Source organism: Podarcis liolepis (assembly GCF_965112155.1).
Source record: "Podarcis liolepis genome assembly, chromosome: 5".
NCBI classification, from domain to species: domain Eukaryota; kingdom Metazoa; phylum Chordata; class Lepidosauria; order Squamata; family Lacertidae; genus Podarcis; species Podarcis liolepis.
The window spans coordinates 44,489,502-44,505,195 of NC_139556.1; the positions used below are offsets into that span (position 1 = coordinate 44,489,502).

General features: G+C 39.9%; 1 protein-coding gene and 1 long non-coding RNA gene across 29 annotated transcripts in view; one reads left to right on the forward strand and one right to left on the reverse strand.

Annotated features, from left to right (window-relative positions):
• Positions 1-1,642, forward strand: part of EBF3 (EBF transcription factor 3) — a 191,196-nt gene extending 189,554 nt beyond the window's left edge. For 17 of the 27 annotated variants that reach the window (XM_083506010.1, XM_083506019.1, XM_083506021.1 and 14 more), the window contains one exon: positions 30-129. Coding sequence is in view for 10 of the 27 variants with exons in the window: in XM_083506023.1 (XP_083362149.1) it covers positions 30-61 (32 nt within the window). In the remaining 17 variants the exon portion in view is untranslated. Of the gene's footprint in view, positions 1-29 lie in introns of all 27 variants that reach the window. The other 10 variants (XM_083506023.1, XM_083506025.1, XM_083506026.1 and 7 more) reach the window with 1 other exon arrangement.
• LOC310708144 overlaps positions 1-15,694 on the reverse strand; it is a 93,412-nt gene that overhangs the window by 44,807 nt on the left and 32,911 nt on the right. The window lies entirely within an intron of this gene.

Consider the following 15,694-nt stretch of genomic DNA (forward strand, 5'->3'; position numbering starts at 1 on the left):
TTTAATAGTTCTTTTTCTCTTTCTTTCAGCTATGTCTGGGCTTGTAGTCCCGCCAATGTAAATTCATTTTTGTTTACCTACCGTAGCACCAAGCTTCAGAAGATGAGCTTTTTAGGGGACAAGTTTAGTATATAAGACATGCTGATGGAAACAGTATCTTCAAAATACAATCAGCAAAACATTGAAATGCTACAAAAAAAAACTTTGTTTAAAGATTTTATTTAAACTACTAAGAATCAACATGCAAACAATCAACTTCTTCATGAACTATTCCATTTTATTAACTGAACTTCTCTCTTATTTTCACATTTCTTGATCCTGAAGAATAAGGAAAAAGCGACGCCTATTTTGTATAAAGTTTCTGATTACGTCTTGGCTATGTCTAGTACTTGCTATGTGTCGGGAAAAACTTTGTGGATGCACCATTTTGATTATCATGAAACACTGATGAAAAACGCCTCCAAAACATTTTTCTGTACTCATAACTAGATTCACAATGGTTGTGTATCTCTATAATGTGAAATATTTTTTTGTGGTGAAAAAAGGGGGCCAAGGAGGTATGAGCCATCAAAACTGGAAAAAAAGGATGAATATATGATTTGGGAAAATTTTGGGAGCTAGGGAGGGTGGGAGGGTTTATCATTGCTTAACTTCATCTTAAGGAAATGGAACTTTGTAACTTATTGTAGTTAGAAATTGTAACTTTGATATTGAATTCTCTTGCCTTCAACAAGCACACTGACAGAGAAAAAAATGCTACTGTCTGTTGGTTAAAAAAATATACTTCCACTGCTAGAGCTTCCTGTTAAGCAAGTGTGATCTGCAACATTTTTTCAACTTTTGCTAGCACTGTATACTATTGCATTCTTAGGCTACTGTGAAGTCTATGTTTCTTGTACCAGAAAATTGTCCTTTTGACTTCTAGATCCTTCTTCCCTAATGTGTTTTGTATGTGGTTATAAAATTGTAGACTTTTGTGATTTTGCCAAAGTTGTAGCTAAATATTTATACACTTGTCTTGAATTTTTTTCAGATCCACTTAAATATTTAGATCAGCAAATTTTATTCCTTATAAAGATAAGGAATAAAATAGTCATACATTACAACACTTTCTTTCACATAAACACTTGCAATCTACCAAGGGAATTTATTTTGTAACATATTGATTATAAATATTGTATTTATCTTTGAAATTTTGTATATTGCTTTTTATCATTTTCTCCCCCCTTGTATGTATGTTTTTTCGTCATTTGACTGGTATTGTGATGCTGTGAAAAGCATTAAGCCAAGAACAGCTGCCTTCATGTGTTTCTGTTAAAATAAATTTGTGTTCATTCATTTCATTTGTATTTCAGAAAGTTGTTATTTGTTTGGACTTTCCATCCTTTTTGTTGTTTTGAGGAAAAAAACATTGTTTATTTTTATATTATTTTTAAGTTATCTGAACAAATGATTTTGAAATAAAGTTGTTTGTTGTATAGTTAAAACGGAATTGTGCCACATGGCTGTAATAAATACTAGTAGAATACGTGCATGTGATGCAGCCACAAGAAAAAGAAGATTCTCCTATTTTGTGTTAGCATTTTTGTTTTTTTTAAAAAAATCCTGTTTTGTCTCATGCCTTATTTTCTTTTTCTATCTTTTTTTTTTAAAAAAAAAAGATTGTAAAAAGTCATTTTACCTGCCACCCCATGACTTTGCCACATAGCTGAACTGTGTTTACTGGGAGGGAGGGGGGAACCAGAGGCCTAAAAGCTTATAAAATAAAAATCCACTTCTGATGTTTTACTTAGAAGTGTTTGCCACATTAACTACTTGGATGCCTTAAAAGTAGACTTCTGGAGAACTTTTTGTGCTGTTTTATCATGGGCCTACACCACAATTAATCGCTACTTCATCTGGATGATTTATGGTGTAAAAAAAAAAAAGCACAAACCTGGGGTACAATCTTCTAATTTACTGCACTCATCTATTGGGGGGGGTGATGCTTTACCAACCCCATGAAAATGGCTGGTTGTAGGACCACAGCAGTGCTTGGTTGATTGCATCCCTGGTGTACAACTGTGTCACTCCTTTGTGTGTCTGCTTTCTGCTGCACTCTGCATATTCTGTAACCCAGCACTGTTTAACAGAGAGAAAGGCTTGTATGCAATTCGGATCGTGCACAATTTTTATAAGTTGTTTTATTTACAGATTCCACCCCCCTTTTTTTGGTAGCAAGACCTACAGCGTTGACTGTAATTTATAAACTGGAATGACCTCTTCAATAATATCGTGCCTGTTAGTGCCAATCCTTAGACAGCTGGTCCCCCGCTTTCTTTCTTTGCACTAAATGCTTTGTAAATGCAGCACTGCAAAAACATTTTTTTGCAAACTGCAGCAGAATTAAAGTTCTAAGCAAAAAGGAGGGACCATTTTTTAAATACGAAAAATGCACATTTTCAGGAAACGTTTATAAAAGGTTTGAAAACTGAAACAATATATCACAAATAATTAGCCAATAAGGTTAGCTAAGTGGGAAAGCCTAAGAAGTCACTTTGAAACTGAATTGCCTCAGTTTTATTTTATATAAGCAAGGTTTTGATCTTAAAAAGAAAGGTCATATGTACATCTTAAGAAAGTTTGCAAGTTTCTTCATAAACGCAATCTTGTTTGTGTTTTAGATTAATTAGTCAATGCACTCATTGCTTCATTGTCTCCAAACGGAAAACTTCACTAAATGGTAGATTTTACTGTTAAAGACCCTACAATAAGATTGTTTTATCTGTACATTTTTCAGATATTTAACTGTATAAAAATGTTCATTTTACACAATATTTAATTAAAGTATTTCTTGTCTGTGAATTTCACTTCTGGTAATTTTTCAGGTTTGATTATTAAAATAGCCAAAAACACAAGCCACCAACAGCTGGGACTGTTAATTTCATTCTGAAAGTGTTAAGAATGTACCCCCCCCCAAGGCTTAACTAAGGGTTCATTTCTATGTTCAAGTACAACACTAGATGTTTCATGACTTGAGCTTCTGTGAGCTGTTTCCAGTGAAAACTGCTGTGTTTGACCTGATGTCAGGTGAAGCAAAAAATGCTGTTGTGTTCTACTTGTGATAAGTTTGTCACATACCCCCACACTACATCACACAGACAGCACAATCCTATGTCCTAAGCAACCCTAACCTGTCGAATTCAGCAGGGCTTACTTCCAAGTAAGTGAGGTTAGGACTGCAGCCTTAAATGTTGCTTTCATTCACTTATAAATATGCACATGTGAGTTCTCCCTGTGATAAAGTGAATTCAGACATGTCAAACAATAGCAGTCGCCTCCGTACTAGGGTGTACCCAGGTAACTGCTTTTGCTGGGCATCATGATGCTTATACAGGTGACTGGAAGAGTACAAAGATGTGTTCAGGTGGTGGGGATAAAGACTTACTTGTGCAAAAGCCACAATGGCATCAAGTAAAACTGTATTACTTTTTATGATGTACTTATATGATGTTTCATTGCACGGCACCAAAGTTGCTTGGAAAAGCCATTGCCCCAAGCCCCCTTACTCATCTCTGTGTTTTAGTCACCCAAAGCCCCAATATGCAAAACACTGTTGCGTTCTTCTGCCTTTTAATGCAATATGGGTTTTAATAGCTTAGAACATGGGTAGGCAAACTAAGGCCCGGGGGCCGGATCCGGCCCAATTGCCTTCTAAATCCAGCACGTGGACGGTCCAGGAATCAGTGTGTTTTTACATGAGTAGAATGTGTGCTTTTATTTAAAATGCATCTCTGGGTTATTTGTGGGGCATTGGAATTCGTTCATTTACACCCCCCCCAAAATATAGTCTAGCCCCCCACAAGGTCTGCGGGACAGCGGACCAGCCCCCTGCTGAAAACGTTTGCTGACCCCTGACTTAGAGCAAAAGTTCAATTTATGTATGTCAATTTATATAAAAAACTTCCCTTCCTAGCAAATAGATGACCCATGAGCATCTCCTTAATTGCTCAAATTTTGTGCACTTTATTGAAAAAAAAAGGTAACTCTAAGAAACCAACTAAAGCATTTCCATTTTACTGGGCATTTAATCAGATTCTAAGAAGAGCAAATCCTGCTTTTGTCATAACAAATCAGGAGAAAAAACATCCACAGCTATGTCTATTCTTTTAAAAAATAAAATGTATATCCCCTCCTTTATCATGGATGATCTCAGAGCAGGTCAGTCACAACTATACAATTCATTAAAAACATTTCAAAGCCATAGGTCACAGATAGCCATAATAAACATCGTTCTCCAGTTATGCTCAGAAACGTAAGCCAAATAAGATTCATACAAAAGACTAGCAGAACAAAATAGTTTTTGACCAGTACTGAAAGCTGCTAAGCGTCACCACTCAGCTAACTTTAAGTGGGATGGGCTGAAGAGATGGTCGAGAGGAGATATAACTGGGAAGACTCTGCCATGAGTTTTCTGGTTATTTGTGATTGAATAACCACAAGGGCCTACCTGTTGGATCTCTGATCATGGGCAAAACTTCGGGGAGAGATAGTTCTTTAAATAACTGGGTCCTAAGCTGTTTGTGTATGTGTGTTTGTCCATGCACACACATGTATTTCTATATAAAACCAGCACCTGGAATTTGTCTTGGTAGCAAAGAAACAACCACTTTTGATCTTTAAGGACCCACATTGTATGATCTCACCAAGCCACACCAGTCAACATCCTCATGGGTGCATTTTGCACTAGCTGCAACCTCCAAACGAATCTCAAAGGCAGCCCCTAGTAGTAGAACGTACTTATGCATATAAAGACCACCAAAGCCACTGAACTCCCTTCTCCAATAAGACGGATAATGCTTTTAAAAAACACACCAAATGTTTATGAGCCTTTCTAGCTCAGCAGCTGAGAACCCACAGCAACTTACAATAAACTGTATTAAAGCATCAAACAGTAAAACAACTACAACCATGTTTTAAAAACCACAAATGGTTGAGGCAGCAATGAAAACTGGTCCCATATCAAGCATGTTCAACAGACCCTGCAAAAATCTTGCAGGGTGGGGAGAGAATTAAATGATAGCAAAACATTTTACAAATGCTTATTTAAATACAGTGGTACCTCGCAAGACGAATGCCTCGCAAGACGGAAAACTCACAAAATGAAAGGGTTTTTGGTTTTTTGAGTTGCTTCGCAAGGCGATTTTCCCTATGGGCTTGCTTCGCAAGACGGAAACGTCTTGCAAATTTGTTTCCTTTTTCTTAAAACCGTTAATACAGTTGCGACTTGACTTCGAGGAGCAACTCATAGCACGCGGTGTGGTAGCCTTTTTTGAGGTTTTTGAAGACTTTGCTGATTTTTGAAGCTTTCCCAAAACTTTTCTGACACCGTGCTTCGCAAGACGAAAAAAACAGCAAGACGAAAAAACTCGAGGAACGAATTAATTTCATCTTGCGAGGCACCACTGTACACAAACACGAGAGTGGGTTCACATCCTGGAGAAAGGATTTCAGGTAGTTGCTAGGAAGGCCTCTGCCCGAAAGCCTTGCGAGTCGCTGCCAGCCCAAGTAAGCAATAACCCAGGAAGCTGGTCTGACTAGGCAGCTTCCTATGTTCAAAAATTTGCCTGGACATCTGTCAAATCACCATGTGAAGGTCAGCCAGCAGCATAATCTCTTGAGTTTTGCTGTATGTTAGCTCACTCATTCACAGGCTGCCAGTGTAAAATGCTCTCTTGTTCGTCCACAGAACACAGAAAGTCAATGCTCTCAATATCTAGGCGTAGTGTAAAGTTTCTTTTTACCCCCCTCCCTCTCTCTCTTTCCTGAACCAAATACCTTTTCTGCACCTCCTTATCTCACACTTTAGCCACAATCAAACACTCCAGATCTCTGGTTCATTGCCAGTATGTATTCTCCCTTTTCTCCTCCTCCTGCCCACTTTTTCCACTTAACTTCCCAGCCCTAAGCATTGCTTGCACAAGCAACACTTCACTTCCCTCCTTTACTTTCTGCCAGCTGCACATTACTCCTGTCCTTAGGCCCCCTCTGCGAGGTGATTGGCAGCCAAACAAAGCTTACACTTCACACTCACAGAACCTGCAAGACAAAATTCTTTTGCTGCCAGCATCCCCACTAGCAGCTGGAATGCTGGTGAATGTTCCATGATACAGTACAGTGGTACCTTGGGTTAAGTACTTAATTCGTTCCGGAGGTCCGTACTTAACCTGAAACTGTTCTTAACCTGAAGCACCACTTTAGCTAATGGGGCCTCCTGCTGCTGCCGCGCCGCCGGAGCCCGATTTCTGTTCTCATCCTGAAGCAAAGTTCTTAACCTGAAGCACTATTTCTGGGTTAGCGGAGTCTGTAACCTGAAGCGTATGTAACCTGAAGCATATGTAACCCGAGGTACCACTGTATTTGCAGCAACTGAGCCAATGAATGAGAGTCTTAGGAGGCCTCACAGATGACAGGTAGGCCAACAATTTCTATCTTTAAAAAAATAATAGGTAAGGCTATACACACCTAAGAGACTGCTTTATCACTTCATGGTATCTTCAAACATTTCATTGAACAGTGATAATTATGTGCTTGTCATTGCTTATAATGCGTGAAACCACTTGATATCTTCAAATACAGAAACAGTCATTTATCGAGACATCTGCTAGTCAACTTTTGCTGTAATGTCGAAAGCTACATCAAGTCTAGAAAGCAAAAACATGAAGTGGGACATTTTTTAAAAGGCTGCCACACAACTCAGTAAATATAAAACTGGCTTTCTGCCACTCCCTAAACACTTCTGAAATTAACATTAGGACTAATACTCAAATATACAGATTCTTCTTTCCTGGTTTCTTAATTAGGGCGGAGAGAATACATGAGTCTACCATAGTGCAGAGCAACAAACTCATTGTCCTTGAGAACATAAGAGCCCCCCCTGGACCAGACCAAAGGCCTGCCTAGGTTAGCATCCTGTTTCTCACAGGAAAAAACCCCTAGCAGGACAATAAGGGCCTCTCTTCACTGTTGCTCCCCAGAAACTGGTAATTCAGAATGATGGTGCCTCTGATTCTTCACCCATCAAGGTTAGAACACATTGACAGCTTTATGCTCTATATGAGGTCATTCCCAGATTCATGATGCTATGGTGGTAACTAGCACACATTTGCAGTTATATATAATATAATTAGATACTGTGGTTTGCGCCATTTCTGATTAATGCTCTCACGCACAGCATAGCACAGCTCACAGACTTGCATGTCAGACTAACTCAGTATTTCTCCTCCCATTTTATGAAACACTACATATTGTGCTTGTTTCAGACTAAAGCTCTTGAATTCAAATATATCATTGTCGTCCTAATTAGCTTCTGTAAAAATCATCTTGATTTCTTAGACTATGGAAGAAGAAGAAGAAGAGTTTGGATCTGATATCCTGCTTTATCACTACCCGAAGGAGTCTCAAAGCGGCTAACATTGTCCTTTCCCTTCCTCCCGCACAACAAACACTCTGTGAGGTGAGTGGGGCTGAGAGACTTCAAAGAAGTGTGACTGGCCCAAGGTCACCCAGCAGCTGCATGTGGAGGAGAGGAGACGCGAACCCGGTTCCCCAGATTACGAGACTACCGCTCTTAACCACTACACCACACTGGAGCAAAAATAACAACAACCAACCCTAAAAAGAATAAACAGAGGTGATGTGAAGAGCCGCTTTATGCCCAGAACAAATGCATCCTGGTGTTTCCCTGGTGTTTTGTTCTTGTTTCCAGGGTTGGAAGCAACTTCTGAAGTGCCTCTGAAATTTGGGACAGCTCATACCACAGCCATGTGTGCCTTACTGGAGGGAGGAGCTACTTCCAGCTCCTCCACATGGTGTAGTGGTTAAGAGCGGTGGACTCATAATCTGGTGAACTGGGTTCGCTTCCCCGCTCCTCTTCATGCAGCTGCTGGGTGACCTTGGGCCAGTCACACTTCTCTGAAGTCTCTCAGCCTCACTCACCTCACAGAGTGTTTGTTGTGGGGGAAGAAGGGAAAGGAGATTGTTAGCCGCTTTGAGACTTCTAAGGGGACTGAAAGGTGGGATATCAAGTCCAAACTCCTCCTCCTCCTCTTCCTCTTCTTCCAGAAAAGCATGAAAGTGTGGCCACTTAAATGCCAACGCTATAATCAGGTGCATTCCAAAGACTATTGGAAAGACTCAAGGCTGCAAAGTTTCGACACTATTCTGTAGGACTTTATCTCAGACATTGAAACAAGAAGAAAATGGATGTACTGCTAATATTCACCACAGAGAAAATGCAAACGTAAGAAAAAATATTTATTTATAGAACTATTTATAAATGACAAGACATAGGCTGATAGAACACACAAAGGGGTTAATACTTCCACCAGTTACACTAGTACCTGTGTCTTGTGGAAATGATGAATGAATTACCCCCTCAAGTATGTGTAACACAGTAATAGCTCTGGTATGGGGGTGGGGAGTGTAAAGTCAATTTAGAAGGACTTTTAAGAAATTTTTATCTTTATATTTCTAATCAAAACTAAGGAATGGAGACACTAAAAAATATATGCCAATTACTGTAGAGCAGCCTTTTAAAGTCTTTCAAGCTTTTAAAGATTATTCAAAGCACTTGAAATGGACTTCAATCTAATGCCTCATTTCATTGCATTAAACAGCCTAGTTAATAAAGAATCAATATATTCAAAGGGCAAGGTTATCTTTTGTCTATAAGGGGTGGTGTCATTCTGAACCTTTTATAGTTCAAATGCTGAAAAAGACCTCATGAAATCCATACTCATCAAGTGGGTCAACTAGAGCAATAAAGAGGCCCCTGAAAGAATGGCTGCCCTCCTTTAAAACAACTATAAGTCTTATCTACCTCACATAGTGCTCCCAAATAATCAGTCAGAAAATGTCAATTTCTCATCAAGACAAGAGGCCCCAATGATATTTTTTTTCTAGAGAATACATACAATTAAGAGAATGCAGAAAGAAGGCACCATCGGTGATTTGTAGCTTATTATGTCACCAGCAAGCTGTGATCTAGCTCTAAGCAGATAATAAGGGTTGTTGATAACTAAAGTGTCAATATGCCAAAGAACGATTTTTGAATGTGAGCCCTTGTGCCTTTGCTCCCTCCTTTCGCTGATCACAGGCTTGATAACAGTACATCTGCCAACTGACACCACATGTTGCACCTCACAATTAATGCAATGAATAAATAGCACAAAAGAGTTGAGATTCTTTGAGACAATTCCCTGTTTTACCCTTCAAGGATTTCTTTTATGTATGAATAAGGTTGCTTTTAATGAAATTTAAACTCATCAGAGGAAATCAAAAACCTCAAATCAGATTACAAATTGATTTTCCCTTTTCCCCCTTTTTGGTCACTATGTCATTAGGCAATGTTTGTACCGCTATTGGTTTCTCAGAGGGCGGAAAAAACACACAAAGTCAGAATACCAAAGTCTTCAAACAGTCACAAGTATATTAAAAGACACAGAGACTACTGCATAAGCAAGAAAAGGATGTAAAAAGTTTGCACATATAGTTTTTATTACTAGGATTCCGGCACAATGCATATTTCACATTATTCGTTTGTGTACTTAAACAATGCAGCTGTTTTCACACTGCCTTTGATATTAACTTCACATTCCCTGGCTCTTAAAATGTGGAAGAAATTCTATTTCTGTAATTCCATCTCCTCAGAGTCGCTTCCTAACACATGTTCAAGCACTTCTGCCTAATTCTTCATTACTAAGTTGTTACTTAGTTTCTGACATCGAACAGACACTGCGAGGCATCTGGTAGATCTAGTACAGGTTTCCGTGCGCAGACCTACTCTGCATACAAATCTTTGGAATGATTTCAAAAAAACAAAACAAAACACTTTTTTGCCATTGGTTATGAGTGCCAGAATCCACACTCAGCCACAGAATTACCTTGCACTTCATAGATGGGAGGGACGTTGGCAGTCTAAGCCTATTGCTGCAACGTGAAGCCAAACCTTTAGAAAACTAAACGCCGTGCTTGCATCCTGTGGGTGAGTTTGTATGCTCACAGCCCAAGCCTCAGTCACTTTTTCTCATGTAAACGCATGAGTGCTAGCTCTGTCCCTGTGATACATAAAGGTAAACATCTGCAAGTATTACTAATAGCGAAATGCCTACATGCACACACATTCCCGAGTGTCACAGTAAGAGAACTTCTCTGTTGACTTGGAACTTCTGGGGTTATTCTACAGCAAACAGTGTAAGGAATCATGGCCTATATGAGATGTGGCTTCCATTGCTCAAAGTGCAGAAGTTGTGGAAGGACAAAGCTCATTTAATATGCTCAGGTTTGCCTCCCAACAATGTTCCCCAGGATGTATTTACACATCACACATAAGCTGGGATTCTCATGGCAATTTCTGAGAATGTGGCAGCCTATTTCTCAGTTGCTACAGTTTCAGGAACCATATTGCTGGTACAGTGGTACCTCGGGTTAAGAACTTAATTCGTTCCGGAGGTCCATTCTTAACCTGAGACTGTTCTTAACCTGGGGTACCACTTTAGCTAATGGGGCCTCCCACTGCCGCCACACGATTTCTGTTCTCATCCTGAAGCAAAGTTCTTAAACCGAGGTACTATTTCTGGGTTAGCGGAGTCTGTAACCTGAAGCGTCCGTAACCCGAGGTACCACTGTACATGATAGCTGTGTGTCTTCAAACAAGATACTCTCTTGAGGGACATCACATGGAAACATGTGAGCTAGCCCTAAATGATTTTTAATTTTTTTTAATGTGCATTCATAAAAAACATGTAGTGGCGATTTAGAAGAAGCCACTGCGAAGCAAAATGAGTATATACAAGTATCTAGATGACAATATGTATGTTTTTGAGAAATTTGGAAAACAGGAAAGGGCAGCCACAAAAAAACCCCTGCATTCCTTGTTTCTGCGTTGTGTGAGGCACAACTCTTGATATTGAGATATGCAAATAGTACACTGGGATCGGTTTCACTCTCAGCTAACAACACACAAGCGTTTCTGTTTCTTCCAAACAGAGCCTCATGTGATAATAGGAATTACTCTTTTGTTAGGGGAGAGCGGAAGAATGATGAGCATGATTTATTTATTTATTTAAACGTTTTTTGCAACGTATCAAGAGGTTTTGCTGTTTTTAATTTTTCACTAAAAATAAAATGCAAATATTGCAGCAGAGGGCCACAATTCCACAGAAAAAAGGAAAATTACAAAAAGAATAAAGAACTGAGCTTGTCTCGTCTTGAAATTAGAACGCATCCCTACTCAAACCTATGCTGGTCAAATATGTTGTTAGATGGTTCGCCTTTGTAAGACAAGAGGTTTTTAAATTAAGGAGGTGAGATCTCCCAAAACCAAGTCTAGCTGTATAGAGGAAGTCTGCAGCAAACCATCAAGTTCCCACTATGGCAGAAAGAAGCTAACAACAATTGCAGACAAGGCAGAGGATTGGGTTTGGGAGGCCTTGCTAGCAGGGATTCTGATTTATACCTGAAGGAGCCAGAGTAAGAATTACCACTGGCCTTTAAAGAGGGAGTGTTCTGCAGCACCTGCTTATTGCCAATTGGTTTCATCGTGTGTCTATGCCCCAGACACACTGATCAGATGTTTGGAAGCTGTGGCTGGATGGCTATGTGGGAGCCGGTTGAAGTTAAATCCTTCGAAGACAGAGGTCCTTTGGCTGGGTCGGGACGATATGGGATGGGGGGGGGGCGCAATTAGTGCCAGCGCCATCCGTTAAGAGTTTGGGTGTAATCTTCGACACCTCCCTTTCCATGGAGGAGCAGATTGCAGCTATAACAAAGGCGGCATTTTTTCATTTCCGCCAAGCTAAGCAGTTGGCTTCCTACCTCTCTTGCCCTGACCTAGCCACTGTGATCCATGCGACGGTCACCTCCAGACTGGAATATTGTAACTCGCTCTACATGGGGCTGCCCTTGAGACTGACCCAGAAACTCCAGCGGGTGCAGAATGCCGCGGCGAGACTCCTTACAGGGTCTTCGCTGCGAGATCACATTCACCCGGTGCTATACCAGCTGCACTGGCTCCCGGTGGAGTATAGGATCAGGTTTAAGGTGCTGGTTTTAACCTTCAAAGCCCTATACAGCCTAGGACCCTCGTACCTACGGGACCACCTCTCCACCTCAAACAAAAACATCTTGAAGGTCCCAGGCCACAGAGAGGTTAGTCTGGCCTCAACCAGAGCCAGGGCTTTTTCGGCTGTAGCACCGATCTGGTGGAACGCTCTGTCACAAAAGACTAGGGCCCTGCAGGACTTACCATCTTTCCGCAGGGTCTGCAAGTCAGAGCTGTTCCACCAGGCCTTTGGCCAGGGCACAGACTGACTCCCTCCGAACTTCTAGCCCAATGGTTGCCATTAATTTGATTGGAATTAATTTTAGAATGACATTTTAGAATGTTTTATCGTTTTACTGTTGTTAGCCACTCTGAGCCCGGCTTTGGCTGGGGAGGGCGGGATATAAATAAATTATTATTATTATTATTATTATTATTATTATTATTATTATTATTATTATTATTATTAATGGTGTGCTTGGATCTGAGCTATAACTTAGACCACGTCTGGAGGACCTCATGTTGCTTACCCCTGGCTTACAGATGTAATAGCTCATCATTGTATCTGAGCTATAACTCTAGCATATCCAGGATCAAGACCCAATTACCAGATAACTACTTAGAGCAGAAGTAGCCAACACCTGGTTCCTTCCCTATGTTTTGTATTTCCATCATACCCAGTCAGTATGGTCTATGGTCAAGAGTAACCGGAATTCTAGACCACATCTGGAGGACCTCATGTTGCTTACCTCTTGGCTTAGAGACATAGTAGCTGATCATACATTGTTGTGCCATTAAATTCAGAATGCTAATTTCCCCCCCTCATGTGGACATAGACCTTCTAGCTTGTTAAGAAGTTCCCAGAAAATGAGGAGACATTTCAAACTAAAGAAAATAATGTCAGGGTATTGTGCGATCTCTTGCAGCAGGTTTTCTAGCTTGTTATGAAAAGTCCATGAAACAAACCACAGACAGTTCAGAAAGTGAGCATACAGAATATAAAATGAAAAGGAAAACCAGAAAACAATACAAGTCACTAATGAGGAGCTATCAATTTATACTGAAATAAAGCAATTTCTAAAATATCAATGAGATACACAAAAAAATAATCTTATCTCAAAGGACTAATAAGTAAGTGATCAAAAAGGAGTTGCAGCTTAATTAACAGGAGCAAAACATTAAACATTGTAAACTACTGGGCAATAAATCAAATATAGAATTAACTAATATGAGGAATTCAAAACACCAGGATGAATTAAGGTTTACTAAAACTCACAAGGACAGTAACTTTGAAGCCAATTTGTTAATGAGCAAAATGAGTAGATCTACAGCAAGATATGTTCTGGAGGGAGTGTTTTGGTATACACAAAGCAAGATATGTTCTGGAGGGAGTGTTTTGTTATACACAAAGATGCCGTTGTTTCACATTGCCAGTTATAAATACCAAAAATCAGAAAAAGTGAAGGAGGAAGAGTTAAGGACCCTCATGACATAAAATTTGTAAGGAGCAGGAGGTTGTCTCCCTCGCTGATCTTCCCAACAAATCTTGGGAAGTGTGATCTGAATAGTTTGCCTTTCCCCCCTTTAAAAGTCAGCATGGAAAGCCTCAGGTGGCATTAGTGGCTACGAGGGCCTTTTCTGTGTTGGACAGAGATGACTTGGTCATGGGACTCCATGCTCTGGTAACTTCCAGAATAGATTACTGTACTCTATATGGGGCTGCTCCTTTTTTGTGATATCAATATATTTTTATTGAATATTTCTTAGTTTACAAAAATACGTGCATTGTCTCTTTTTTTCAAGTTGTGTTTTCTACAGATCAGTTCCGTTTGTTGTGAGACATTAGTGTTGCATGCAGTATTAGGTTGGGAAGAAAGGAGGGGGAATGGTGAGTGGGGTGGGGTGGTAATGCTTCTCTTCTTCTACTTAGTGTATGTGTGGGTTTTGTTTCAGCATCACATGTATGGACTCTCTTAATATTCACCTGTTGTATTTCCTTGGTGGTGAGAGTGATCTCCCTCCAGGTATACCCATTGTTTTGTCTCATCTTCTAGAATGTATGGGATTATGTGGCGCACTTGGTTGGCGATGTAATAGTTCTATGTTGGGGATAGGGGAGGTTTAGGTATTTAGGGTTTATTCTTGGTTTTTAGCGTGAGAAAATAAACTGGTGTAATTTTTTCTGCCACTTGCGGAGTTGGGTTGTGGGAATCCAGATTGGGAGGGTTTGGAATATGTAGGTTAATTTTGATTCAAGCATTCTATTACTAGCACAGCTCCTACAACCAAAAATCCAGTCAATGCTATGGAAGTTGCACATGGCTGTCTTCATGTTTAAATTCCTTTGTGGAAATATGAACTAACATGCTGGGGTTCGGCCACACTTCCCTGGAAGCTATAAGCACTGCTAGTGGGAAGACCTGAGATCTGGCATACCAATTTGAGAAGGGACCCAAAAGTATTTAAAACCAACGTGAAGCTTCCCGTAGTGTCAATGCCATTTTGCTAACAGAGCATTTAAAATGGAACCTCAATTGTGTCAAATCTTAACAGAATTAGGAGCGTAAACATTCCTAGTCTGCGTTTCTGCTCTTTTCCTTTCTCCTCGCTGTAAAACACAATATCAAATTCTCTTTGACAACTATTTTTTTGATTCTGCCAACCTGGAGTTTTTGTGGGCTGTAGCATATGTCATGTATAGTTAATACGAATGGGAGGCTGTTAAAAGGCTGCAAGTTCTCAGGTGTATGGGAACCTTTCAAAAAGTCCACATCTTTATCAAAGCATAAAAAGGAATAAACATTGTTTTTCATGTGGAAATTACTCACACGGCTTTTAGTTTTCAGCTATAAACTAATATTTACTGGCTGGAGTCAGCTGAAATAAAGCTGTGGACCCTCTGCCTAATACAGATACCCTCCTCCTCCCACCTTTCAAGATCTGGACCCTTCCTAATTTAGACTTTACCATTCTCCTCATCCATTTTGCCCAGAGAAGAGAAACTAGTTTGACATCCTGAAAGCACAGATAGGGAGCTGCAGTTTAAAAGACAATATCCTGGAGATGCTTCTTTATAATACTACATAAAGATGTAAAAGAAGAAAGGGAACTATCTATCTTCTGATAACTGGCAAAGCTTACAAACCCATAATTGCTTACAGTCTAATTAACCGCAATTGGTATGACTCAGCAAAGACACTATGTTACTTTTTGCAAAGAAGCCTAATTTTAATAAAGACATCCGGCCTTTTCTAGCTGAGATGCTTTAAGAATCCTGTTTGAACTCTAAACCACAACTTGACAGCAGCTGAGTCCCTAGCACAATTAATATTGGCAGTCTTCTGAGCGACACTTCCAATGCTACTTTATCATGCACTCAGATAAAGATCTATGTCTGTAAACACATGCAATACATTACTTAAGGGTCACACAATCTCTGTTGCAGTGACTGCATGCAAAACATCATCTATTGTTACTACTGTCGCTGCTATTATTAATTTTTTGAATCACCATCCACATCTATGTCCTAAGGCATGGGTAGGCAAACTAAGGCCCAATTGCTTTCTAAATCCGGCACGCGGATGGTCCAGGAATGTGTCCTTTTATTTAAAA